Source organism: Raphanus sativus, chromosome 4 (genome assembly GCF_000801105.2).
Source record: "Raphanus sativus cultivar WK10039 chromosome 4, ASM80110v3, whole genome shotgun sequence".
Taxonomy (NCBI): domain Eukaryota; kingdom Viridiplantae; phylum Streptophyta; class Magnoliopsida; order Brassicales; family Brassicaceae; genus Raphanus; species Raphanus sativus.
The window spans coordinates 41025409-41052031 of NC_079514.1; the positions used below are offsets into that span (position 1 = coordinate 41025409).

At 38.1% G+C, this 26623-nt stretch overlaps 6 protein-coding genes across 7 annotated transcripts; 1 reads left to right on the forward strand and 5 right to left on the reverse strand.

Moving 5' to 3' along the window:
• Positions 1–50: 50 nt before the first annotated feature.
• On the reverse strand, positions 51–2705 carry LOC108858335 (uncharacterized). Its single transcript, XM_057008303.1, has 5 exons — positions 2176–2705; positions 1436–2061; positions 1049–1349; positions 873–972; positions 51–794 (listed from the first exon to the last, which is right to left on the reverse strand). The coding sequence occupies exons 1-5, from the start codon at positions 2703–2705 to the stop codon at positions 114–116; spliced, it is 2238 nt and encodes a 745-aa protein (XP_056864283.1). The 3' UTR covers positions 51–113.
• A 2020-nt stretch (positions 2706–4725) lies between these two features.
• LOC108848785 (proline transporter 1) lies at positions 4726–10152 on the forward strand. Of its 2 annotated transcripts, none has more exons than XM_018622220.2 (7): positions 4726–5105; positions 8074–8321; positions 8496–8720; positions 8805–8899; positions 8982–9171; positions 9252–9592; positions 9709–10152. In XM_018622220.2, exons 2-7 carry the CDS (start codon positions 8228–8230, stop codon positions 10084–10086), a joined length of 1323 nt encoding a protein of 440 aa, XP_018477722.1. In that variant the 5' UTR covers positions 4726–5105; positions 8074–8227; the 3' UTR covers positions 10087–10152. The 2 variants fall into 2 exon arrangements, with proteins under 2 accessions (XP_018477722.1, XP_056865993.1); XM_057010013.1 differs by lacking the exon at positions 4726–5105 and adding an exon at positions 7878–7967.
• Positions 10153–11356: 1204 nt separating this feature from the next.
• On the reverse strand, positions 11357–13892 carry LOC108848784 (coronatine-insensitive protein 1-like). Its single transcript, XM_057007120.1, has 3 exons — positions 13267–13892; positions 12583–13069; positions 11357–12343 (listed from the first exon to the last, which is right to left on the reverse strand). Exons 1-3 carry the CDS (start codon positions 13752–13754, stop codon positions 11501–11503), a joined length of 1818 nt encoding a protein of 605 aa, XP_056863100.1. The 5' UTR covers positions 13755–13892; the 3' UTR covers positions 11357–11500.
• Positions 13893–14231: 339 nt separating this feature from the next.
• LOC108849146 (signal peptidase complex subunit 2) lies at positions 14232–16307 on the reverse strand. The gene is made up of 5 exons (XM_018622659.2): positions 16084–16307; positions 15828–15979; positions 15519–15600; positions 14581–14723; positions 14232–14481 (listed from the first exon to the last, which is right to left on the reverse strand). The coding sequence occupies exons 1-5, from the start codon at positions 16186–16188 to the stop codon at positions 14382–14384; spliced, it is 582 nt and encodes a 193-aa protein (XP_018478161.1). The 5' UTR covers positions 16189–16307; the 3' UTR covers positions 14232–14381.
• Positions 16308–16672: 365 nt separating this feature from the next.
• LOC108849289 (peroxisomal nicotinamide adenine dinucleotide carrier) lies at positions 16673–19430 on the reverse strand. The gene is made up of 10 exons (XM_018622836.2): positions 19140–19430; positions 18964–19041; positions 18779–18853; positions 18556–18686; positions 18059–18113; positions 17777–17887; positions 17571–17639; positions 17380–17481; positions 17167–17290; positions 16673–17075 (listed from the first exon to the last, which is right to left on the reverse strand). The coding sequence occupies exons 1-10, from the start codon at positions 19218–19220 to the stop codon at positions 16882–16884; spliced, it is 1020 nt and encodes a 339-aa protein (XP_018478338.1). The 5' UTR covers positions 19221–19430; the 3' UTR covers positions 16673–16881.
• A 5305-nt stretch (positions 19431–24735) lies between these two features.
• On the reverse strand, positions 24736–26355 carry LOC108849183 (uncharacterized acetyltransferase At3g50280). Its single transcript, XM_018622702.2, has one exon. It carries the CDS (start codon positions 26264–26266, stop codon positions 24839–24841), a length of 1428 nt encoding a protein of 475 aa, XP_018478204.1. The 5' UTR covers positions 26267–26355; the 3' UTR covers positions 24736–24838.
• Positions 26356–26623: the final 268 nt, after the last annotated feature.

A 26623-nucleotide genomic window follows, 5' to 3' on the forward strand; every position in this document is an offset into this window, starting at 1 on the left:
TGAAACCATAAACTCCAATTTTTTTTTAAATGCATATTATATAAAATAGAATTTGATACACATATGAAAATAAGATCTTCTAATAAAAATCAACATTTGTTACATATTTTACATCATGAAGAATCGTTTGAGTTCTCATCAACATCACTACAATGATCATCATCGCTTCTATCGAACTCATCTTCACGTGCTTCATCCGTCACATCTTCGGGAAGATCTTCATATTGACGGTTATCCGGGTCGATCAAAAGAATTTCATCAGTTTGTTGATCAGGTACCTCAACTTCATTGATTGCATCTTCTTCTTGCAAAGGTGGTTCTTCTCCAGCAACAATCCGTCCACGAGGTGTTATTTTGATAGCAGTTAACCAATTTATCCCAGAACTTCGAAGGCGAGGGTATGGAAGGAAGCTAACTTGTTCGGCTTGGGAAGCTAAGATGAAAGGCTCGAATTTGTTATATCTTCTCCCAGAATGGATATCCACAACACCAAATTTGTTAAACCGAACACCACGGTTCTCCACCGGGTCGAACCACTCGCATTTGAAGAGGACACATTTTAGCTTCAACAACCCTGGAAATTCCACTTCAATAATCTCTTGCAAGATCCCGTAAAAGTCTGTTTCACCTTTCACACATATCCCGTAGTTGCTTGTTGCCCGACGTCTCCCATACTCATATGTATGAAAAGTGAAACCTCGTGTGAAGTACATAGATGATGTGGTGACCTTTGCTACTGGACCTTGGATCAAATCATGAAACCATACAGGATAATATGGATCGTCATAATCAACCTACAAATTAATACATCACTGTTAGAATTTTACCTTAATAATAATAGTACCAAAGATTACTTAATATGTTAATATTACCTGTCCTTTTAACCACTTGACAAAGTGCTTATCTTTCCTTGCATCCACCTCGGTTCCGGATATTCCTGGTATTGCTTCTTCAACTTGAGATACAAACAAGCTGCAAATTAAACAAATGCATCATATCATATAATTAATTAACATCATATCATATAATACACACGAATATTATTTACCTTTCAAAAGAACGCATCACAGCATCCTCGCAGTTGAGCAGAATATAAGTGTGGGCACTATGCTTATCCTCATCACTGAACCACCATACTTCTCTCAGTTTACCACCAAACCGTCCAATTTGGCAGAAAATGTCAGGAACACCGTCTACTGCATAAGATTGTGGTACTCCACCATCATCATATCTTCTAGGAAATATCTTCTCTAGGTTGCACACTATGATCGGGATGTTCTCATGAAGTTGTTCGATGACTTCTTCCTTGAACGTACGTGTGCTAAGGTCTCTAAAGAAAGCTCCGATCGCTGCATATTGCAAATATAACTCAAATTAGTAACATTTCATAGTATATATATATATATATATATGTATATTATTAATTAATATTTACCTGCAAGTGCTTCATGTACATTTGTTGGAAGGAGCTCAGCAAAAGCGAATGGAAGTAGTCGTTGCATAAACACATGACAATCATGACTCTTCATTCCTGAGAACTTTTGACCTCGTTCAACACACCTTGACAGATTTGAAACGTAACCATCAGGAAACTTCACTTCTGATGCAACCCAGTCAAACAAAGTTGACTTCGCTTCTGATGACAATCGAAAGATGGGAACAGGAACATTTCCATTGCTCTTGATATGTAACTCACTTCTTGAGCAAATATCGGGTAAGTCCATCCTTGACTTTTTGTTATCTTTTGTCTTTCCTGGGACGTTCAGTATTGTATTCATGATGTTGTCAAAAAAGTTCTTCTCTATATGCATCACATCCAGGTTGTGGCGTAAAAGAAGATCTTTCCAGTAAGGTAGCTCCCAAAATATACTTTTCTTATGCCAATTGTGAGAAACCCCATACCCATCATGCATATTACCAGGAACATGCCAGTTTCCTCCTTGCTTCACAGTTTTCTGAGCTCCGTAATAATCAATGTCCTCCTCGATCTGCTGGCCTGTGAGATATGGAGGAGGACTGTCTCTGACAACTTTGTTTTTCCTAAACAATGTCTTATTTCTTCTGTAAGGATGGGCAACAGGAAGAAATCGACGATGACAATCAAACCAACAACTCTTTCTACCATTCTTCAGTTGAAAAGCATCCGTAGATCCATGACAATATGGACAAGATAACCTTCCATGAGTTGTCCAGCCAGACAACATTCCATAAGCAGGAAAGTCACTTATCGTCCACAGCAGAACTGCTCGCATCGTAAAATTGGTTTTCGTGGAACAATCATAAGTTCTTACCCCTTCTGACCACAACTCCTTTAGCTCCTGTATCAGTGGTTGAAGAAATACATCCAACGACCGTTTTGGATGCTTCGGCCCAGGGATTAATATGGTCAAGAATAGAAATTCTTGTTCCATGCACATATCCGGCGGCAGGTTGTACGGCGTAAGAATAACTGGCCACAAAGAATACTGTCTCCCAGACATACCAAATGGACTAAATCCATCGGTGCATAACCCAAGATAGACATTCCGAATATTTTCAGCGAAATCTGGGTATACCTTGTTGAAATGTTTCCACGCCCTTGCATCTGATGGGTGAGCGACCTCGCCATCCTTCTGGACATGTTCAGCATGCCACCTCATCCATGCAGCAGTCTTCTCCGATTGGTATAATCTTTTTAACCTGTCTTTAATGGGTAGGTACCACATCCTTTGGTACGGTACCCTATTCCTCCCACGTCCTTGCGGCTTGAATCGTGGTTTCTTGCAGAATCGACACTCTTCTAACTTCTCATCATCCTTCCAGTAGATCATGCAGTTGTCGATGCAAACATCTATCATCTCCGAAGGCAACCCAAGACTATAAACCAATTTCTGAATCTCATAATAAGATTCAGCTGACACGTTGTCTTCTGGCAAATACTCTTTGAACAACTCCGCCCAAGCATCCATGCAATTCTCAGGTAAATTATGATCCGTTTTAATGTTCATCATCCTAGCTGCTAGAGACAATTTAGAGAGACCTTCTCTACAACCAGTGTAGATTGGTTGATTTGCAGCATCTAACATTTCATAAAACCTTTTTGCATCCAAATTAGGTTCTTCTACATTTCCAGTTTCATGAGCTATTGTAGTAGTTGTTTCTAAAAATGCATCAGTAATCATGTCTTGAACCCTATCATGATCTACCATCTGCTCCTCCTGATGATAACTAGATTCATTATGCAAATGATTCGGTTCTTCACTATTACCAGCAGTTTCAAAATTATTACTACTACTAGCTTCATTTCCACCATAACCCTCCCCATGTTGATACCAAATATAATATTGTGGTGTAAATCCTCTGTTTAGTAAGTGCTTCCATACAGTTTCACTACGAGCAAATTTTGAATTCTTGCATTTCCGACAAGGGCAGAACATCTTACCGCTTTCCTGCGTGATCGGTGTACAGCCCGCCTGGTGCATGAATGTCTCTAGCCCGCTTAGAAATGCATCCGTCACTCTACCGGAATCATCTTTATGCGAATACATCCAACTTCGTAACTCGTAAATATTGAAGCCATCAGCCATTTGTTTTTCTTTTTTCTGGTTTTTTTTCTTTGATTTCGTTTGTGTGTTATTTGAATTGAGAAATGATCATATATATAGACGATTTTCGTAAGTGGTAGGTGAAGGTATAACATGGATTTTACAACGAAAAGTTTTACTTTGCTTTTACATCGTTTTTACATATTATTTACAACGAATTTACAACGAAGTTAGCTTATTTTGAACTCCACTATATGCACGTTTTCACCAAAAGTAACGGTTATATGATTCCTCGTAAATGGCTTGTATATTTACAATGAGTTTACGACGAATTGGGCTTTTCACGTAAATCACTCGTAAATTTACAATGATTTTACAACGAAGTTAGTTACTTTAAACCACACTATATGCACGTTTTCACCAAAAGTAACGGTTACATGATTCGTCGTAAATGACTTGTATATTTACAATGAGTTTACGACGAATTGGGCTTTCCACGTAAAAGCCTTGTAAAATTACATTGGGTTTACGACGAAACGTTTTCGTTGTAACTTTACAACGAATTTACGACGAATATTTTTTTACTCGTAACATAGTCGTAAACACCATGTAAATTTACGAGGAAATAATTTCCTCGTAACCTGTCGTCGTTATACACGCGTTTTCTTGTAGTGTCCATTGAAGATCTCTCAGTTTGAAAACACTGATTTACAACAACTAAGTGATTGTATAGTCCTCCACTTTTTCGTAACGCACATTCATTAAAGAGGATGTCCCTATAATTTGCTTCGTGATGGAACATCCTTTATTTTGAAGTCTGTAGTGAAAGCCATTAACAATGCAAAGTCGTTTATAATAGAAAAATACATAGAAAATAGTTTTGTAATAAAAGAAATCGTAACTCTCGAGTCTTGAGTAAGTTTCATTGGAACAAACGGTCTCATCTGATTCTGTATAATTTTGGAACATATGCCATAACACTTTAAAAATAATAAATTTTTGTATCAACCACAAAATCACCATTCTGTATAGTATAGCAGCTGATGCTACTCGTCCCTCTTAACACAATCAAATAAAATCAAATAAATTATAACAGCTAAAATGAACTAAACCATATACTTCTTTAGAAACGCGAACGTCTGGTTTACTCCTTAAGTCAATATAATAATGGAAACCAAAAAGTGGAAAATAATTAAAGTAGAACAAAATACTTGAGGAAGGTGGCAACTAAAAGATAAAAGGATAACAAAGGGTTGAAAAACAAAGCACATTGCTCTCAACTTTTAGATAGAGAAAGAGAGAACATATTCTTCATAGCAACTAGAGGAAGGATCCAAAGGGATCGCATTGATCCTAAGTAAGGTGAATTCTCCCTATTATTTTCTTAATTATTGGCAAAGAAATCCCAAAAATTTGCTTGGTTTTGGATCATGCTATCCCTTTCGATTCATCCTTCGGTAGCTTCCTCTTCGATCAGATGGTTTTAGTAGTTTCTTCACCGGAGATCTTGTTGGCTTAAAGATTCTCTGACGCTTTGGTCTCAAGCCCATAACAACAATCTTGGAAACTCTTTTCTTACAAGTAAGTTAGAAAGACTCTTCTTTGATCAAAAGTAAATAGTGCCAAGAACTGAAGACCTACCTGTTTTTTTCTTCTTAACGAAAAATTCGGGATCAAATTTCCAGTTTAAATAAGCGGAGAATCTCTATTTATTAGCTATGAAATATAACAATATATTAATATCTATGAAAGATTTATTTAATTTTAAATTACTTTTAATTGTTTTAAACTTCCCTGAAAATACCTACATGGTCATTTCTGAAAACTAGTTTTTTCAGTTATAAATATGGTATGTATGTTGATCAAAAAAAAATATGGTGTGTGTGTATATATATATATATATGGTTTATATATATTTGTGCAGCTTTCCTATCAAATATTATACCCTTAAATATATGGTACTACAACTTTATATTCATTCGAGATTACTTTCTACACATGCATCTTACTAGTTTGAAATCCCAGGTCCCAAAGTCTCGTTGGATCCCGTTAAATTAGTCATCAAGTAGCACTTGGAGAAGAGGTGTACATGTAATATAATGATAGATGTTCACAGAAAAAAGGACTTTGACCATTTTAACTTTACCCCAACTTAATAGAATTCCAAATTGAAAAAGAATAAAAAAATTTAAACAAGAATCCAAATGAAAAAAAAAACAAAGATAGACATTGAACCTAATTACAACGCATATAAAAATATATTGAAAACAGAAATCAGGAGAAATCTTCATCGCAAAGTACAACGAGTTACAGATTAGTCTTACTTAGTTACCAACAAAAGTATATATTACATTTTACTTTATATTTTTTCTTCAGTTAACCGCAAATAGATCCCAGTGTGAATATAATGACATTCGCAAAATTAATTTAGGTTTAGAAATACTTTGAAGAAAAATTTATGGTTAACATCATTGTGTTTCGTCTGAAGAAAGTCCGGACTATCTGAAAATAACAGCCACGATCATAACCTGAGGACATCATCATTGGTTAGATGGTTGACTTTCAAACATGAATACGCATAACATACACACATTATGCATATCTTTGTTATTATTTCCTTCTTACAATCATTTTTCTCCCCACTGTAATGTGTGAAAGAAGAAATGAGCAGAAAAATATCTAAAGAAATCAAATAGAACTAAGGAGAAAAGGAACAGAATCATGATATTGAATTTGATGTTGTTTACGTGCAAAAGATATTGGTGGACCGGCAGATATGGAAGAAAGGACGATGTATTTCTTCATATGCGAGGTTTGAAACTCAGTTGTCTCCTTCTTTCCCTACACTTTGCTATTTACGTATGCCTACGGTTATCTTTTTTTTTTGGTCAGCTTACGGTTATCTCTACGATACTCAAAAATTTATAACTTTTTATTTGTATCTCTATTTTTGGGTAATTAGCAAATTCCATTCTCATTGTTTGATCCTCCTATTGTTGCAAATTAATTTCAGTGTCTTCATGGGTTCAGCTTAAAAAGCCAGGTAGTGATACGCTTAGTTAGGCCACCTTTTAAGCCCGTGAATGTAAACGTATAGAGAGTAACTGTGATTAGTGACTACGGTTCCACAGGTGTCACTCTCCTGCTGCCGCAAAAGCATCATCTGATCACACGTACGTGGTTTATATTAATCCAGCTTGGACCAACTTGCAAATCATATCACTTGATTCTGCTCTGCTCTTCATGGTTCGGTGTCTGACGAGCCAGATTGAACCGTTGGGGAGGAGATAAATGATTAACATCTTAAATATCTCATATATCAATTATTCTTCTTATGAATATCTTAAATGTCTTATATCAATTATTCTTCTTATGAATATCTTAAATGTCTTATATCAATTATTCTTCTTAATTATGAACCTTTATTGGTCAATTTTTTACCAAAATTATACTCCTACCAAGATAAAGATGGCCAGAAAATGTTATCGTTTGCCTGTAGGAATAAAAAGATACTCGACTTTGCTATAAAGTGACCTTGAAATTAATTGCGTCCACAACACCATGAAACTTCTTTATCGTCCATTATTAAGCCACTATAAAGCATATATATGGGGATATAACGATATATACTTATTCCTAACTATTTTTTGATAACTACTAATTTCTTATTTCTTTCAAGTTTCAACTCATATACGTTAGAGGAAGGTTGTTTTTATATACCTGTAAACCTAATATCTAAACGTGTAACTCAAGCAGCTACACGAGGATCAAACAATGTCAATTAGCTCAGCGTTAAAAATATAGGAATACAATTGGGCTTCTTGTCATGGTCAGTGATTGGCAATTTTTGGCATCTTGGTCATGAAGAACGCATAATTTTTTTTTTTTTAAAACGCATAAAATTTGAGTTGGGGAGAATAGACGGTACAAGCCAGTTAAAAAAAAAAAGAATAGACGGTACTTCCAAGTGGCTTAAGATTTGTCGGAAGTTGTGCCCATCTGCCATAAACTTCAGCCAATAGTTAGATTGCATGGCCCCAGTCAACTTGCTTTGAAGAACATGTGTGTATTTATATAACTTTGATGAAAACTCAAATTGTTTTTCTAAACTATCAATTTTATTTTGTTTAAAATCCCTTCAATTTTATAAAAGTCTACAAGTAACTGAAATTTAAATAATATTTTTTAAAATATATTTATTGAAGTTCTGGACTTTACAGAGAACATTTAATAGTTTTGTTCTCACTAAAGAAGACCCATAACGTCAAGGAAAGTATTAATTGAAAGGATAATTTATTTATAAATATATTTATTTATAACATTTTTTATTTATTAATTTGGCCATTCTTATAGGATCTCATGCAAAAACAAAAATTCAGACACGAGAGACTTAAGACCTCAAAAGCTCATCTGAACACCCCACCAAATGTGTTATAATGTTATGTGCGTAATTAACAAGCACTAACAAAGAAGATTCCAGCTTTTCTTCATCGATTCGATTTATAGTCTCTCCTTTCTTTGACTGAATTAGATTCTATCTTGTTTTCAGTGAAGGAGGAAAAAAATTCGCTAAAAAAGGACAGATTCTATATAAATCAGAAAAGCTGGCTTTCTCAAAACTCCTTCATGTGGCTGAGGAAGGAGGAGAAGAAAGGCAAAGGCTCTTAGCTGCAGAGACACAAGAGCCCTTTGTCGTAAGAACCATGAACACCACCGAAGCTGTGAATCGCAAGGTCAATGTCAGAGGAGATGATGGTGATATTGAAATCCCTGACACTGCTCATCAAATTAGCAGCGGTTTGTAAACTCAACTTCCTCTTCTTTGTTTTGTTATTTTGTCTTTTTACAGAAAAATATTATGAAAATGTTTGTTTGGGATGTTTTTGCTTTGTCAAACTCTGTTTCTATTTTATTAATCTGAGATTACATTTTGTGGTTAAGCTTTTAAGTATGTTCTTGTGGAATGTACAGATTCATGGTTTCAGGTGGCGTTCGTTCTGACGACCGGTATAAACAGCGCGTATGTGTTGGGATATTCAGGAACAGTGATGGTTCCTTTAGGTTGGGTTGGTGGTGTGGTTGGTCTTCTTCTCGCGACTGCAATCTCTCTCTATGCAAACAGTCTGGTAGCCAAGCTTCATGAGTTGGGTGGCAAAAGACACATTCGCTACAGAGACCTTGCTGGTTTCGTTTACGGTATAAAAAAACACCAAACCACCTATCTTATAATTGCTCTGTTTCTCTTCTCTGTTGTCACACTCATTGAAATATTTTGATCAGGTAGAAAGGCTTATCACCTTACATGGGGATTGCAGTATGTTAATCTTTTCATGATTAACTGTGGATTCATCATACTAGCTGGTTCTGCCTTGAAGGTAGTTAAACATCTTTATTCTTGATTTTTGATTCCGTGTGAGTCAAGTTAGTTATTTTGGAGTGTGTGTTCTGTTTCTGCAGGCTGTTTATGTGCTTTTCAGGGACGATCATACCATTAAACTACCTCACTGTATAGCCATTGCTGGTCTGATATGTGCGGTTTTCGCTATCGGAATCCCTCATCTATCGGCTCTTGGAATCTGGCTTGCGGTTTCAACTATCCTCAGTCTCATCTACATAGTTGTAGCAATTGTCCTATCAGTTAGAGACGGTAATAACTTAAAATCATGATCAAGACTTTAACTATACTGATAAATCTGATTCTTGGTTATTATTTTCTGTTGTTTGTAGGAGTGAAGGCACCTGCAAGAGATTACGAGATACAAGGAACATCATTAAGCAAACTTTTTACCATCACAGGAGCAGCAGCAAACCTGGTCTTCGCATTCAACACAGGGATGCTTCCAGAGATTCAGGCAACAGTGAGACAACCGGTTGTGAAAAACATGATGAAGGCTCTTTACTTTCAGTTCACAGCAGGTGTCTTACCAATGTACACAGTTACATTCATTGGATATTGGGCTTACGGATCATCAACCTCAACATATCTGCTAAACAGTGTTAACGGCCCACTCTGGGTCAAAGCCCTTGCTAACGTCTCAGCTATACTTCAATCTGTTATCTCTTTACATGTAAGTGTCAATTTTTTTTCTAATAAATCCTATCGGCTGATTCGGTCAGCCCCGATTTTTGGCACCAAATTTTTTTTTTTTTTTATTTATATGTCTTTCAAATAACTCATTTGTAGATATTTGCGAGTCCAACATATGAGTACATGGACACAAGGTTTGGGATCAAAGGAAACCCATTGGCTTTAAAGAACTTGCTGTTCAGGATCATGGCTAGAGGCGGGTACATCGCGGTCAGCACGCTTGTCTCGTCGCTCTTGCCGTTTCTTGGTGACTTCATGAGTCTCACTGGTGCAGTGAGCACATTCCCTCTTACATTTATTCTAGCCAACCACATGTACTATAAGGCTAAGAACAGTAAGCTCAGTCCTATGCAAAAGCTATGGCATTGGCTTAATGTTGTCTTTTTCAGTTTGATGTCTGTTGCTGCTGCCATTGCAGCTGTCAGGCTCATCGCCCTTGACTCTAAGAACTTTCACGTTTTTGCAGATTTGTAATTTGTTATAGTAATTGTATTATTCATTATTGTACTTCTTAGGCAAGGCTTCTTTCCCCTACCAAAAGCTGTTATTCTCTTTTTTTTTTTTGTGTATAACCATCAGAACCTAAATAAAACAAAAGATTATACAAAGTACTAAAAGTGTACCATCAAGGAATCATTAGCCATTTGAAAAGATTATACAAAAAGGCTCTGTTTGTCATTAAAACGCGTGAACTGTTGTCGTTTCGTTGTTCTTGTCTTTTTACAACCTGAAGTGAAAACTCTGTTTCACTTCTTTTTACCGTTTACCGCCTTTTCGAGAAATAACTTCTTTTTAATTTGCAGAGTATCTGAATCAATAGCAGAGACTCTCAGACTTGCACCGCAAGAGAGCAGCAAAGTATCAACCAAAGACTTGCTCTTGTCCCTCTTACCAAACACTTCCTCTCCTCGCCTACTCAATGAACAACAACAAGACAGCCTTGCTTCAATCAAGAATCTTGCGCTTGCTTGTGCTCTTCTCTCTTCTTCACGCTCCTCCGCTCACGAACTCCTCTCATGGATCCCCGAAAGCCTCTCAACCGCGGGGGAGTCAGCATTCTCCGAGATATCTCAGGGTTACTTCAGTTGTGGCAGTAATGATGGGAAGAAGATGAGACTGGTGAATGGTGATCGAGTTGTGAGTTCTGGCGATGATTTTGGTTTGTTACGGAGACGTGGTTCTTGATGCTTGCTGCCAGAATATAGCTTCAGATAATCCTCGTAGCTCATGGTGCAACTCTTTCTTTCTGAGCACTGTTGTAGAATCTGAGCACTGTTGTGGAATATATATATATATATGGTAGGCTATCTGTCAAAGTTTAAGGTAGCACTGTAATTATCGAACTAGTTCAAGTTTACCACAGATAGCCTCTCGTCTGCTCAGAGTTTCAACTGAAACAGCAACATACAGCCTCTTTACCATTTTATAACTCTATCCATATGATTGATTGCTCTTAATGACCACGACCAGACCAGTTCAGGAAAATTAGAATTATATAAAATTATATCACAGAATGGTACATGAAATGTGATCAATCTTGCAGTAAATATCTTATCTTTGAATGGCATAGAACTACACCACAGAAACTCTTGAAAACCTATACACATTTGAAGTTGAAAAGCAAAGTCGCTGCACATCAAAACCTACAATATAAATCTGACTTTGCCTCATTCCTCAGAAAGTGAAAAAGTATATAAAACTCTAAAGGTTCATTTTCTGTATATTGGAGAGAAACCACAAAATATACAACAAATCTCTCAAAACCTCTATGTATAATCTCTCAACACCAACAGTAAGAAGAAACAAGTAAAAAAAATCCATTATACACAGTTCATAGAAGAATCTTTTTATGTACAAACCTGCTTTGGAATCATCAACCAATCAATCATCATAGCTCCTTCAGGACTCTAACAGTTGGTGGATAATCTGTTCTATGACCAGCCAGCGAGTAATACGCCAGTATATGACCCGGATGCTCCACCTCACTTACCACTCCCATCTCATTCACTTCCGGGACTCTCCTTGCCTGAATCAGCTCTATGTTCCAGCACGGTCTAGACATCACCCTCAGATCTTCCCCCGTCGCCGTAGCTCCGTACCCTTGCACCCACAAGTACCTCAGCGAAGTCAGCTCCATCACAGCTGCAGCGATTGCTCTCTCGCTGAAGCAACAACCTCTCATCTCCAGCTTCTGCAGCTTCGGACACCCTCTCGAGAACTCCATCAGTCCTTCGTCCGTCTCCCCAAGGTAACCAAGAAGCATCCACCTCACGTTCGGACTGTACCTCCCTACGTACCCTAACCCCACGTCCGTCAACCCCCCCGGCCTGAGATACAACGCGAACCGTCTGAGCTTCTCGCATCCCATCAAGAGCGATCTGACACCCTCATCCAGCGGCAAATCCGCTACTATCCACTCTTCCTGGTCGATCAAGACGAGCCGGAAGTCCACGAGGCTTTTCAGATGCACGCCTATGGTTCGGAGACACGCGTTGGTTACGTCCGCGGCGTACACCGCAATGTACTCTAGCTCCTTGCATCCCTTAGCCAACGCCGTTAACCCTCTCTGCGTCACTAAAAACCCCAAGTCCTCGTTCCCATCTTCGTCCCCACCTCGTCTATCTTCGTTGATCTCGTCTTCATTCGCATCCCGTTCGATCCTCAGCCGCTTCAGCTTCTTACAGTGCTTCCCAAGTGCCTCTAGTCCCTTGTCTCCTATCACATTCCTCGTCTTGAGATACACACCAAGAACATGTCAGCGTTACATAGTTCAATAACTTCTAGATTAGGAACTAATATTTAAGTGAATTAATATTTTTACTGTTCAAGTAAATTAATATTTACTGTTCAAGTGATTTAATATTTACCTCAAGAACTTCCAGATTAGGAACTAATATTTAAGTGAATTTAATATTTTACTGTTCAAGTGAATTAATATTTTACTGTTCAAGTGAATTAAAATTTTGTTACCTCAAGAACTTCAAGATTAGGACACTTTGGGAGCAGTATGCAATGATCTACGGTTTCGAGAAACGCATAGAGGAGATCCAGCTTTAGGATTTGAGCAGCGAACGGGAACAGTATCGGCATTTCGTTGGCTATCAAGTAAGAGATTCCCACACGGGTTAGCTTTGGAGGGAAAGTCAGATTCGTGTACTTGTCAGGCGTTTCGGGATCCTCGTCCAAGGAGCCGCCGCGAAACTCTTCGAGGTTGACGGCGGCGTTGAAGAACCCGACCAGCTCCAGCAAGTCGATGTCGCCGACGACTTTGACAGAGACCAGAGAGCGGTGGCAGTTTTTAGCTATGGTTTCCAAGTCTCTGGGGCTGAGTTTCGTGAGCTCTGTCATGTAGAGGTTTAGAACCTCGAGAGACGTGTTGTGCAAGGCAAGCTCGTGTAGCCATTTGCCGTCCTTTTCAAGAATCGAACTATCTTCCATCAAAAACGTTTTGATTTTCCTGTCACAGAGAAAAAAAACATAAAACGGCATCGTTTCAATCTCATATAAGCTTCTACTAAAACGTCATCGTTTCAGTCTTGTGTAAGCTGCAAGTAATCAATATCTTGTTCTCACAAAACGGCATCGTTTCAATCTTTGTAAAGAACTAATAATCTTGTTCTTGTAAAACGACATCGCTTCCAAGCTAGTAGTTACCTGCAGTGTTTAACGATGCTCAAGAGCCCATCGGTAGAGAACCCTAAGCACTTATCAAGCTTCAAAACCTCGAGCTCATCCAACCTCGCTCTCGCCAGAACATCAAGATCCAAGTCGCTCACGATCATCCTCCTGAAATGCACGGACCTGATTCTCCGCATCGACAGAGCGATCTCGTTCACCCAGGGGGACACGAACCCTCCCCAGTTCTCGGGGATGAGGTTGAACATCGCGGCGCGGGGCTTCCCTTTGAGCTTGAGCGACGTCAGGTTCGGGAACCGACGGCTGAGGCGTTCGGGGGAGGAGGCGTAGCAGAGGGCCATGGTGACGTGCTCCCTGGTCTCGGAGTCTGCTCTGAGCCATGTGCGGTTGACGAGGGATGCGGAGTCGCGGTCTTTGGGGTCGGTTACGTAAGGCATGGCTAGCGAGATGACGTCGTCGACGTTCCGGGGAGTTGATCTGCGCTTCTTGGTGTCGGGATCCTCCATCGTCAAGATTCGATTAGGAAGAAGAAAGTGCGAGGGGAATCAATATAGAGAATCTGTTGCTGATAATAATATTTTTTTTTTTTTTTGGTGGGGATCAAGTCGGCGCGCAGAATAATATTTGATTTTTGATCTTATATTATACAGTGTGTGTGTGTGTCTGTGTGTTTCTGAAGTAAAGCCAGATCTTTTTTGCTAGACGACAATATAAGCAGAGTATTAAACAAGACGTGTGCAATGGATGATTAAGCACGTGGTGATAATTATTAATTAGCTTAATTCTGTGATTAATTGACGCTTTTTTGGGTTAAGGACAACTTCTGCCGTTGTTGATAGCTAAAAAGTAGCTTCCTTATGGCGCCATAATAATGTGGTTTTAACTATATGATGATATCAATGATTATGTGTTATGTATAGCTGTGTGAATTATTGAAACAAGAGAAAATATTGCATGATGACATACTCTTGGAGATGAAAGCCTTTATTAAAATCTCAGATTATTTCGAAAACTTTGTTTATAACAACAAAACTCAAGTAATATTATCTGGAATATTTTATGTCATCTCTAAACAAAAAGTCGTTTAATTATCTAAAAAACGAAAACATAGTTTCTTCAATAATATATAATCATCATTTCTTCTTCTTTGGTTCTTCTTTTGCATAGTCCTTGACTAATGCTTCCACGTCTTTCCAGAACAAACCCTCAACAAGAACTCCCTCTTTCGTGAACCTGCAAATTACACACGAAAAAAAACATACATAAAACATAAGCTCGACATTAATGATGAATAGAGAAAGAGAAAAAAGAGAGAGAGAGAGAGAGAGAGACCATTGGGTGACACTTTTGGTAAACTGGACTGACTTCCCAGCTGAGATTGATTTTGGATCAGCACTGTCAATGGTGAGAGTGTACTCATCAGAGAACCTCGGCAGCTTTGAAGATACAACTAAGCCAGTGCTGGTGAATGAACCCTGCAGTATTCAACCAACCCATTTTTTTACAAAAGACTTTTTGAATATAGTAGCAAATGATGAGCTAAACATTAGCGAAGCTTAGGCAAAACATATGAAAGTGTGCATGCCCTATCAACCAGAGAAAACATTAAAACCCTTTATGTGTCTTGACAGTAACAAAATGAAACAAACCCGCTAACCAAATTACTGCAACAAATCGAAATGGTTTCAGCAAAACAAAATGGATGAGCTCTTCCTGTTGCATGTTCTAGACCTTAACAAGTAAATAATGAAATGCTCGGAAAAAAAAACTTATCCTCTCTGATACAAACCACTTGAGAGGAGTAATCTTCTTCAAGCTGGTGAAAATGAGAAGACAAACAACCCACATTACATTCCAAAATTATTGAACAACTATCATTCGAAGAACAAGACATCACCAATCGCTAACACCAAAAGAAACGACTGCTGTTGCCAAGAGTTTATCTAATCAAAACAAAACATTGAATGCAGCTTTTCCTAAAACCAAGGTGTCCTAGGATTTGCACAAACTACTCTTTTTTTCTTGTCAACATGCACACACACACTAACATGTCAGAACACAATTCTAATTACTTACAAAAACAAAAAAAACAATGCAAAAGTTTGAGACGGTATATGAGGGAACTATGTACATTACGCAACTAAATCACAGAACTAAAACGGTTGTATTGTAGAATAGAGAAAAGCAGACACAATACACAAACAATCCAAGATTGCCTCCTCTCTCAGTAAAGAAAAAACATCTCCTCTGAAAAGTCAAGAGAAACAAACCTCAAGAGGATAGGTGAACAATATAGCATTCTTCTCCTTGGTGTACATAATCAGCTGCATCACCCCATTCAGCACTACATACGTACCATCATAGTCAAAGAAGCACACAATCTTATTCTTCAAAATCAAAATGCTAAACACACAAAGAAGTCAAGCCACAATACAATTTTCTAATAAAATAAGAGTCTTCGAACCCAAAACTGATCCCAAGACGGTTATATCTTATCCCTAGAAACCGTATCAGCTGCTTCGGAGAACCATATGGTAAAATCAATCAGAATGCAACGATTGACATGTAAAAAAGGATATAATGCAATGCATCCAATCAGAAAATCCCTGTTCTCGGGGAACTTCTTGTTGTAGAACTGCGCAACGAGAGCAACCGCGATGATAACCGTCCCTAAGATCAGCTTCGTGTTGCTCAACCTCACGTCCTCCTTGTACCCACGGCTCGTAACGATCTACGACAACAGATCGAAAAACAGACAAAATGAAAATCGTAATTCACAGATCGGAGTGAATATGGAGGAAGGCGTAAGGTGGATAATCGGAGGACGTGGCTTACATCGGAGACGGACTCGTCGAGCATGTGCTTGATGGAGTTGTGGTCCAGCAGATTGACCTTCTTAACATTCTTGTTCGTCGATTCTGCCTTCTTCTCTTCTTCCATGGCGGATCAGATCAGATCTGTACGTCTCTTCGGAAATTCAAGTGCTCTCGGGGAACGCAGAGTGTGGTGATTTTCTCGAGCGTAGGAGGAGGAAGAGGATATTATTGATGGGGGAGCTCAGAGACGTTTCAGACTCAAAACTGGTATACTACGATGTCGTTTCGTTGATACATAAACTGGGCCGTAATGGGCTTTTTAAGAGATTGCATTCTATTCTGCATAGTAAAGATAGTTAATTACTTTGATTTATTCCCAAATTTGCATAGTTAATTACTTGATTTGTTATTTTTTGATATTCAGTCAATAGTTTTGTCAAAATTATCTTTTCATCATATAGATTTGACTACTTTTAAGTATTTATTTAACTTTTTCTTTTAAGTATTTAACTTAAATGCTGAAGATTTGTTTCTGTATGTATACAATTAGATTGAATCCAAATATATTGAGGATTAACTTTTAATCTAGAAAAGAAAAAAATATGAGATAAAACACAACTAATCTGCCAAATTTTAAGATATAGAATCATACAAACCAATAGTTTTGCAGGAAAATACAATAATCAATTTGCAACGATCAGGAAATGAACACCATTCCTGATTCTGTGATAACTAATCAAGAAATTATTGGAAGTTTAATTTTAATCTACTAATTTATTTCAATCTTATTTTTCTAAAATCCTAGCTTGATTGAGCCTCAGGAAAGCTTGGACTTCACTTTGCTAGAAGTCGTGTTAGAGAGCAACAGCTTGGCTCCCTTGACAAGCTCTTCCTTGATCATGAACAGAACTGCAGCAGATAAAACGCTCTGAACAATCTTTGTGCTCATCCCTTTGTAGAACCCGTAAAGCCCTTCATATCTAATCATCTTCAGAATCGCATCCAGCGTTCCTGTTAATTCAAAGATCCATGAATTAGGAGATTGAGTTTTCTGGCCTTTTACTAAACGATCTTATAACAAACAACAAGAGGAAACAAAAACCTTTGTACTGATGTCTTTGGTCCCCTGTTGTGACCTGTTTGGCTTGAAGTCTCGACTTTACAACCAAGAGAGGATAAGTTGTGACTGTAGCTCCGAGTTTAGCCACAGCTCCTAGTAGAAACGTCTATGGGGGAACAACAAGTATAAACAAGGAGCAAGAAACAAACATGTTATCAAAAAATAAATGAAAGCAAAATGATTTAGAGTCCGAACCTCCCAAGCGGTCACGGTGCTGCTACTCTTCAAGGCACGTTTTTTCTTCAGCTTTGCTAGCATTGTCTCGTACAACATAAATTGCATTGATGGATTACTTACCTGTAAGTTTTTTCAAAAACAGTCAGAAAATGCACCCCACACAAACAATATATTCAGAGTAGCTTCAGAAGACGACTAAGTTTACATACCATGATCAGTGTAGGAATTACACCTTTCCAGAACCCAGTCACTCCAGATTCATCGTAAACGTCTCGAATCTGAAACATTGTTCAATATGTAACACAAAAAAAGTTGTATTCAGAGGATTATTGAATATGAAAAAAGTTTCAGTCTCATATTGCAGTCAGGTCAAAGCTAGCTTTTGGTTAGTAAAAAATACGAAGCTGCCTCATACCGTGTTAAAGGTTCCATATGGGCGCGGCTCAACTGGAACCAGAACTTCTTCTATCTCAGAAGGAGGTGACTCAGAGACTGTCTTTTGATCTTTTGGCATTTTTCTGTGGGTCTGCATTATATTCAAGCATTCAATAAGAATCAGGGGGATTGGAAAGAGGACCAGTAAACTGTAATGCAAAAATAATACTTTGAAGAATAAAATATCTGTATGAAAATACAGAGAAATAGATTAAACACAATAAGAAGAACTTTATTGTGCTGTGTATGAAGCCACTTATACCTGCATGCGTGTAACAATCACCCAAATTGGATTCGTCATCAGAACATTAACTGCTCTGCATAGAGAAATAGCTATCGTCAGTAAAAATCAATTGTTTCAAAAAAAAAACATTACTGAAAGTATCATATGGATGCTTGATATATCTTTGGCGGCCAAAGTTAAGAATCAAAAACAAAACAACTAGGACTATGCGACCTGCTAGTAAAAGTTACACCAGTAATGTGAGAGCATGAGATGCAACACTATATAAGAGCATGCGATGATAGCATCAACAATATGACCACAGCGAGCATTCACTAATAACCTGCTCCAGAAAGTCGATAAAAATCATTCTGTGAGAAAGAACTAAATCACCTTAGGGTGCTACTTTGCATTCATATCAACCCCTTCAAAAACCTTTTGTATAGCTTTGCTAAGTAACGACAATCCGCATTGTAACAGACGAAAAATCTAAGCAGATACGAGACACAAATAGCAATAAGAGATTACTTCTTTACCCAGCCAATGCAGCCACTAAAAGCGAAGCAAGCATCCCAACGGATCCGTCACCCAACCCTTGCTGACTCTGCAGAAGAGCTGCAGCTTCCGCTTGATTCCGAAACACTTGGTAGAAGTAATAGTACACACCCTAATCTCATCCACAAACAAACAAAACGGCTTACAAAATAGAGACTCTGCAGATACAAAAAAAAAAAAGTGAGATAGAGAATAATGTAAAACCTGTGACGCCGCGGTGCCAGCGAGAGACGGAGCCAATCCACCGTATAATCGCTCCCATCCCTCTTGTTTCACAACCTTCAATACAAAATCAAGCAAATTTCCAGTAAATTAATCTCTCAGGCTCTCAAGCGCAATACACAGTCTCAAAACTAACTAGGCAGTACTCGTTTGATCCTGAGACTAACCTGGCACATGTGTTCTATAGTTCCAAGCTTCCTCTTCTCCCTCTTGATATCACGCTCCGTCTGCTGGCGTGTATTTACCTGATTACAACAAACAAACACACACCATTGAAGATATTATCATCAACGAGGAAATGACGGCGAAATTTGGCCGTGAGAGAAAAAAATAGAATCGTTACAGTTTGGAGAGGATAAGTGAGGAGTTGAGCGATGATCCCACCCCCAGCTCCAGCCAATCCGTTTATCAGAGCGTCTGACATGGTTTCTACGAAGAAGACGAAGGGAGGAGGAGCAGATCTCCAGATTACCACCTCCGATTCGAATCGAAATCGTCACCAAAAAAGACTTCCAAAAACGACGGAGGAATCGAAGGATCTTATGAAGCTTTCGTTTGATGGCGTCTGTAGGTTGGAAGAAACTTCCGACGACGGAGAATCAAAACTTCACACGCGATCGAGTCGAGTTGACGTTGGAGAAGAGAAGAGTGTGTTATGTTTATGTATGTGTGGTAATTGACTGATCTACCCTTGTTATTTGAATCATATTACGGAGGCGGACCTTATATAGTTTAGTTGGATAGGCCCATCTTTCTTGAATTGCGTGTTGGGTTCTTATGATGTGGGTAGAGGAGAGAAAGGAAACTCTTCTTCTGCAGTTGTGTGATCTATAACACTACTAAAAGGAGAGTATGAAGCTCATTTAGAGTGTCCACGTCCTTTAATTAAATCAGCCAATAGGAAGAGAGATTTCAACCACGTCAGACAGGTTTGATCCAAATCGATGTTTTTAATTCTTAAAAGTCGGGCCTTCTGCGTTTGGGCTTTTAAAATCTCACGAAATCAATTCTCTAAGCCCCATATACAGTCCAGTTTAAAAACACATGATGTCACCAATCCCCCTTCGCGATAAAAAAAACCCCCAATCCCCCTAAAATTGTCCATCGTCTTCTCAGCTTCTAACTTCGTCCAATCTCCATTACCCAACCTCCTCTACAGTCAAACGTTTGCTTCAATCTCCTCTTAACGGTTTCCTTTCACCTCCCCTCTTTCTCATATTTTATATACTGTTTTTTTTCTTTCTGTTGTACAAACCAAAACCCTAGAACCTGCTCTATTTAAGCTCAAGCCATGGCGATCAAAACAAACGGCAAGTTCCCTGTCTCCTCTGCCAATGATCAAGGAGTTATGTTCTTCAAAATATCTCACCAGGTCCCACGAAACCCAGTTACACTACCTATCTGAACCCAATAAAAAGATCCTTATTGGTCTGGAAATGCTCCTCATCGACGAACAGGTTCGGAAATTCTCCAAAATTTAGTTTCCCCTGATTTTATAAACATCTTTGTATTTTAGATTATATCTTTCATTATTTATTTTCTTCTATTACTTCGGTCTTTTATCAAATTTTGTATGTGTTTTTTGGGTCGTCTATCAAATTTTCTATGTTAATATATGGTCTCTGCTTCTTTTGTTCAAACATTTTTCGGACAGTTAGAAACCATCCGCGCCTGAGTATAATATAATAAATGGGCGCAGTCACTCATGTCTGTGATTTTTTTTTTGTAGGAGAAATATATATGTAAACATGATTGATTTGAGATTACTGAACTGGTCACTCCACCACCATCTCTAATAGCCGGAGTAGAAAAGGATATTGGGAGATTAATACATCTAAAATTATGGTGGTGTTCTGTGTTGTACATCTCAGCATCTCGAGATATATATATATATTCACTAAAACGTCTTTGTTTGCATGCCAAAGAGTATTGTGTTTGTTTATTTGCTTACATGGTTCAGATGTACTATATTTAGCTCTGATTTCTATAAAATCCTTAAGTTGTTTGGAATTTCCTTGCAGTTCTTCAACTAATGTTGCTCATATTTTGGTTAGTATCAGGTACCTCAATATTGACACATCTGGAAGGTGAGCCAGGTTCTGATGTCTTATCACAGCAATAAAAATTGCTAAAAAGAGTAGGCTTTGTAATGCTTCCTTTCGATCTTTAATTACTAGAGAAGAAAGATGGGATTTTACATCCTGGGTTTGTTCAGTTAATCTAATTGTTATTTTGTTCAACCGTGGATGTTAGGGTATTCAACTATAATCATTTTTAATTAAACAATAGTCTTGAAATAATTTATCTCCTGTCTACTCTTTGTTTGATTCCAAAATTCAAATTTGCGGTCTTCCATATGGAATTCATGTTGCAGTGTTGTGATAAATTGGTTCCAATATATATTAAATTGTATGGGATCAGGCATGTGCGGAAGAAGAGCTCAAACAGAGTCGGTGAAGCAGCAAACCAACATGGAAAAAAACATATGGTTACGGAAAGCTTTAAATTGAAAAAGGAAGAAAGTGTTGGTAAGTGAATATATTTGTAATTTGTAAATGAGTCGCAAGAATTTTTCAGAGGGAGAACCACTCATATTTGCTCGACTTATTTGTTGGTTTTTATTAAAACAGTTTTTTTAGACTGTCAAGTCTCAGGTTGGAAAATATTGCATCTATCAGTATTAATGATTACGTATATAAGGGCACAATTTTGGGTTTCGTCTTTCTTTATTTATGTGAAATTACATTGGTATGCCTTAAATTATCTACATATTTTACTCGCTTTTACCCGCAGATGAGAGATTGGATTTAGGTGACAGTGAACCAGGGTTTGATGCTGATCATGAATATGGTGAAGGGGAGTTTGAAGAGAGAGAATTGAAGCAGGAGGAACATGGGTTGGTTAATCAGATGGATGAAAAACTTGAGGAGGAAACAGAGGCCGATGAAAATGCAGGTGAGTTTACCGACGACATTGGGAGGAGCTAGAGTGTCAAAGTAGTGATGTGCATGCTTATGATGAAATTAAGCGTGGAGAAGCTGTTGATGTGTAAGAAGAAAGAGAAGAACATCATGATGTGCTCCATGAAGACGCTCGCTTAAGGAGTTTGAAATATTTGTTAGAAGCTTGGACAAAAGTACTACGGAAGAAGTTTTGAGAAAGTGTTTGTCCTGTGGCGAAGTGACTGAACTAAAATGAGGATTATAATGAAATGCAAGGGTTATCATTAGGCAAAATGAGATATCCGATAGTAATCTTCTATACTTAAGTATTAGATCGAGAGTTTGTGTAACTTTATAGTGTACATAATGCTCTTGGTCATCGTATGTTCAACCAGTATGTATAAGGATTGACCATATTTAGGCAAGCCTATGCATGGATTGACCATATATTATCAAATCTGATGTTCTTTTATTCTTTCAAGTTCTCATCGACGAACATGTACAACTTCATGTTTTTCTTCTCATATATAAAAAAATTATAAAAGTCGTAATCTATAACACCAGCATACAATTTTATTAAATTCTGTAGATGGAATAATGATATTTTCTGGAATAATCTTTATGAAACAAAACTATTGGAATAATAAACCGTTGCCAAAAAAAAATCATGAGAGGCACATATGTTAGATTACGATAACCATGCACAACCTGGTTAATGTAATTTAAATAAATACATTTAGTTACACATCAAGCGAACAATATATTTTAATATATAAATACTATTGGGTTTATCTTACTTTTTATATGCATATATATTGTCTAACTATCAAATTTTTATATAAACATAAATTAATATATAAGCCTAAGAAAATCTGGCCATAATATAAATATAATATAATTAATGTATTTTACTTTAAATAGAACATACTATAAAATAACAAAACAAGATAAATAAGAAAAATTAATAAAACAATGCTAGAACCAAATGTATTTATTTAATTTACATTAACCAGTTGTATATGTAATGTTAGAAATTCCTTCTTGCTTACTACTAGATGTTTCTATTTTCATATAGTTTTTGCACACACATATGTTGTATTGGTTCTGTCCTTGCTTAAATTTTTTGACCTGGTTATATGGGTGTGTCATGCAGAACAATGGTCACTTGCTAGGAAGGTGATAAGATATTTGATAACTGTAAATTTAAATTTGTCTTGAATTAGAGAAGACAACTGGTTATTTGATCAGTTTAGTGATGAGATAAAAGTATTATCAAGCCATCATAAAACACTACACTTGCATGGTTAAGGTGTTGGGTGAAGCAGAGCTATTGGAGAAAGACGGAGCAATGATAAAGAACATATATAACAGTGGAAGAAGCTACTTTTATGTGGAGCTCTTTTCTTTCTATATAACGAGTTTGTTTTTTGCAGGAAAAGACACACTAGATTCTCAGAACATCAACAACATTTTCAATGTCAAGTATTATCTGAATCATGTGTTTGGTGGACAAAGAGGATCGTTGATACTTCAAGCAGCAAGAAATGACGTTGTACAGGCTCAACGAGAAAATATTTTGTAAAGCATTTTTTTAAGATTTCTTTTTCCATATGCAATTGGTTGGAGACTTGGAGTCATGGAAGTTAAACAGTGTAAGTTTGTTCAATAGTTTAGAATTAGAGAAGTAAGCTTAAGTTATCACCACTTACTTCTGTTTTGTAAGCTTCTACTGCAAGTAGAAGCTACATATAATGATTAATTTCAGTTATTTTACCAAATTAAACAATTCAAAATTGCAAATTTGTTTAATAATTTATATAGTTTATTTAGTCTAACTATAAAATATGTAGTCAAATACAGACTCTATAATAAACTAAATAAAATAAAATTATATAAGAAAACCCGGGCGTAGCCCGGGTAAAATATCTAGTATCATTAAATTCCCAAAAATACTTGCTTCAGTGGATTCTTTCTCCTTGTGTATAGAGTCTATGACAACCGAATCTACATTTCAAATAAATATTTGATGCTATACCCCTTTTATATGAAGTTGCAAGAACTAGTTTCTTTTATAAACTTTTTTTTTTATTTCTCAGAAAAAAAATTACTTTAGATTTTTTTTATTTCTCGGAAAAAAACTTAAATTAGATTTTTATCATGTTGCAAGTACTAGTTTCTTTTATACGTTAGTTCAATGTGGCAAAAATATAATTTAGTATGGTGCAAATAGGATTGTTAGATGTAAATATCATAAAAATGTAGAACATAATTTCGTATGGAGCAAATAGAATTGTTAGATGTAAATATCATAAAAATGTAGATAGAATTTTAGATTGTAGTCGCTTGCAATAATTCTCATAATATATAAATTCCTGTTAAACCATTACTCTTAGTGAATCAATAGTGATTTCTTGGATTATGTTCTTGTTATCTCTGTTTTCAGAATTTTGATGTTCAGTTTGGCTTTTCCATAATGCTATGTAGATCTAGAGATTAGTACTCTATCCTGCAACATTAAGAGTTGTTGAAGATAGGGATGATGAATGGTGTGGAGTGCTGCTTTCATGTTCACTTTTTAGCTCGAATTCTGCAACAAAATCTTTGATTAACAAATTCAAATTGATTCCTATGATTAAACATCTCCTCGTTGAGGTTTGCATAGGTGAGGAGAACAATACGTTATGGGTTGGTAAGTTAACACTTGTGTAAATTACTAAACTTGTCATGAATCAAACACATCAGAGTCTAAGCAGTGTGTAACAAGTTCATTGGTTCGTGTAGTGCGCAAACGTCTTCCATAGCCACGAGAGTATTAAAAAATCATGACATAAAGGTATGGGTGAGTGCAGATTAGATATCTGAGATTTTAAAGATGTATATGATCTTATCCCGTTTTGGTCAGAATATAAGATCAACATTACTATCACTATTCACTATTTTTAAATAGCTTCTCAGGAACTTGTTTTTTAATCAAATCGAAAACTTTTAGCGCCAAAGTGAAATGTAACATTATTTATTCAGTCAAATTACATTTTTTACATTATTAAGTTATTGAGAATAAAGAAAAAAGAGAGGGAACGCAAACCGTTACGTTATTCCATCAAACTTTCGACACATACCGCATAAACTCGCCGTCACATTCTATCCCAGCCATCGTCTCCGGCGCCAAGACCACCTCCAAATCAACGCTCCCGTTTCCATCTCTCCCCGGAAACGCCGAGATCTTCCCGTCAAACTTATTCGCCCGTCCGCTCCTAACCGCCACCGGCCTCCCCCACCCGAAATCGTTCTCGTACATCGGAAACCTCGGCGAGCTCCCCATCGTCACCGACGCTCCGTCGGAGTTCCCGAGAGGAAAACACCTCGGATTCGCCTCCCAGTCCGCCACGACGCCTCGGATCCTCTCGTCCCGGTGCGCCGCCACGCTCTGGTTGAGCCGATCGGCGGTCCACCGTATATCCCGAGACAGGACCTCTCCCGCCGCCGCGAACGTCGGAACGCTCTGGATCGCGTTTCCGAAGTACTCCGGATCAAGCTTCGGGCTCAGACGGTGGCGGACGTTGACGGCCATGCGAAACGTCGTCGTTTTGGTGCTCGGGAGGTTCCTCGCCCGAGTGATCGCGCGCCAGAGCAATGCGCAGAGAGACTGAAACGACGAGATCTCCATGTTGTTCTCTGTTTTCGAAACGGCGTCGTTGCTCTCTAACAAACTCTCCAACATTTCCGTTAGTTTACCGTTAAGTTTATCGTTGCTTTGCTTCCCCAGCACCTCGACTCCGTTTATCTCGCCGTTTCTCTTCTTGTTCACCGTAGCTTTCAGCTCGAGAATCTGCTCCCTGGTGAAACTGAAAATCCGTTCCCGTAACGGCGCGTTCTCGTCGAACGTCACCTTGGGCCCACCTCGAGGCACTTTCAGCACGGCCGGTGAGATTAGCACGGACTCCCGCGTAAAATCAGGACGACGTGTCACGTTCTCGACTCCTCTAGACACCTCCGCGAAAGTGTTGACGAAATTCCACAGCGACGTTCCGTCGACCACGGCGTGGTTAACGGAGCATCCGATGAAAACGCCGTCGTTTAGTTCCGTCACTTGAACGGCTAGGATCGGTCTGTTATGTCCCTCGTAGCTCACCGCCCTGTCGTACGAGAAAAACTCCTTCACGACGTCGGGAACATCGGTTCCGGCGATGATAACGTCGCTGACGCGGACGGATTTTGCCTCGGCGAAAACTATGTCCGCGCCGGCGTCATTGCAGGAGAGAAAGACGTGGCCGTCTTCGGAGGTGGAGAGACGGCCGGCGAAAGGAGGGAAGTGAGAGAGGGTCATCGAGAGAGAGTGTGTGAGGTGAGAGAGAAGCTCGTGTGGAGGAAGGTGAGGACGAGTGAAGAGACAACCTTTTTGGATGTAATGGCAGGAGAGCATGGGGAGATCGGACACGGAGAGTTTGAGGTCAGCGAGGGTTGACTTTTTGTCAGGGAAGACTCTGCTTGTTGAGATCACAGTGACAGAGTTCTCGAGAGAAGGCATTTTTGTCGGCCTTTTCGGGTTCTGTCTTTAAAACTCTCTCAGTGCTTGATGTCTGTGTGATGGATATGAGAGTGTGATGACAGGAGAGGATGGGTGAGAAGAGGTATATATAGTTGTAGGATGGAGAAGAGGTTCATGAACCCCATATGATGATGTGGATGATTATTAAAATAGAGCCTATCTTCAACTTGTTTTGTCTTTCTGTACTTTGGAAAAAATGTTTCCTTATTACTTAATATGTCTGAAAATTTTGATGTTTTTTATTAATTGTTTTTGTTTGTGTGAAAAGGGGTGTGGAACACATGTAACAAATGAGAGTGTGTGGTAAATCTATAGTGAGTATACATTCCCCTTCTG

What these genes read in the sequence shown, in the direction of transcription:
- LOC108858335 (XM_057008303.1), bottom strand. Translation starts at nt 2,705, where the DNA reads ATGTGGTACCTACCCATTAAAGACAGGTTAAAAAGATTATACCAATCG. An exon ending in GGCTGGACAACTCATGGAAG is followed by an intron (nt 2,062 to 2,175) that starts GTTATCTTGTCC and finishes CCATCCTTACAG; the next exon opens with AAGAAATAAGACATTGTTTA. An exon ending in TCAAGTGGTTAAAAGGACAG is followed by an intron (nt 795 to 872) that starts GTAATATTAACA and finishes ATTAATTTGTAG; the next exon opens with GTTGATTATGACGATCCATA.
- LOC108848785 (XM_057010013.1), top strand. An exon ending in TAGCTGGTTCTGCCTTGAAG is followed by an intron (nt 8,900 to 8,981) that starts GTAGTTAAACAT and finishes CTGTTTCTGCAG; the next exon opens with GCTGTTTATGTGCTTTTCAG. An exon ending in TGTCCTATCAGTTAGAGACG is followed by an intron (nt 9,172 to 9,251) that starts GTAATAACTTAA and finishes TGTTGTTTGTAG; the next exon opens with GAGTGAAGGCACCTGCAAGA.
- LOC108848784 (XM_057007120.1), bottom strand. Translation starts at nt 13,754, where the DNA reads ATGGAGGATCCCGACACCAAGAAGCGCAGATCAACTCCCCGGAACGTC. An exon ending in AGCATCGTTAAACACTGCAG is followed by an intron (nt 13,070 to 13,266) that starts GTAACTACTAGC and finishes TCTCTGTGACAG; the next exon opens with GAAAATCAAAACGTTTTTGA. An exon ending in CTAATCTTGAAGTTCTTGAG is followed by an intron (nt 12,344 to 12,582) that starts GTAACAAAATTT and finishes GTGTATCTCAAG; the next exon opens with ACGAGGAATGTGATAGGAGA.
- LOC108849146 (XM_018622659.2), bottom strand. Translation starts at nt 16,188, where the DNA reads ATGGAAGAAGAGAAGAAGGCAGAATCGACGAACAAGAATGTTAAGAAG. An exon ending in TGTTCACCTATCCTCTTGAG is followed by an intron (nt 14,724 to 15,518) that starts GTTTGTTTCTCT and finishes TGAATACTGCAG; the next exon opens with GGTTCATTCACCAGCACTGG. An exon ending in ACCAAAAGTGTCACCCAATG is followed by an intron (nt 14,482 to 14,580) that starts GTCTCTCTCTCT and finishes TGTAATTTGCAG; the next exon opens with GTTCACGAAAGAGGGAGTTC.
- LOC108849289 (XM_018622836.2), bottom strand. Translation starts at nt 19,220, where the DNA reads ATGTCAGACGCTCTGATAAACGGATTGGCTGGAGCTGGGGGTGGGATC. An exon ending in TGATTGTTACACGCATGCAG is followed by an intron (nt 17,888 to 18,058) that starts GTATAAGTGGCT and finishes AATATAATGCAG; the next exon opens with ACCCACAGAAAAATGCCAAA. An exon ending in CCAAAGACATCAGTACAAAG is followed by an intron (nt 17,076 to 17,166) that starts GTTTTTGTTTCC and finishes TTGAATTAACAG; the next exon opens with GAACGCTGGATGCGATTCTG.
- LOC108849183 (XM_018622702.2), bottom strand. Translation starts at nt 26,266, where the DNA reads ATGCCTTCTCTCGAGAACTCTGTCACTGTGATCTCAACAAGCAGAGTC.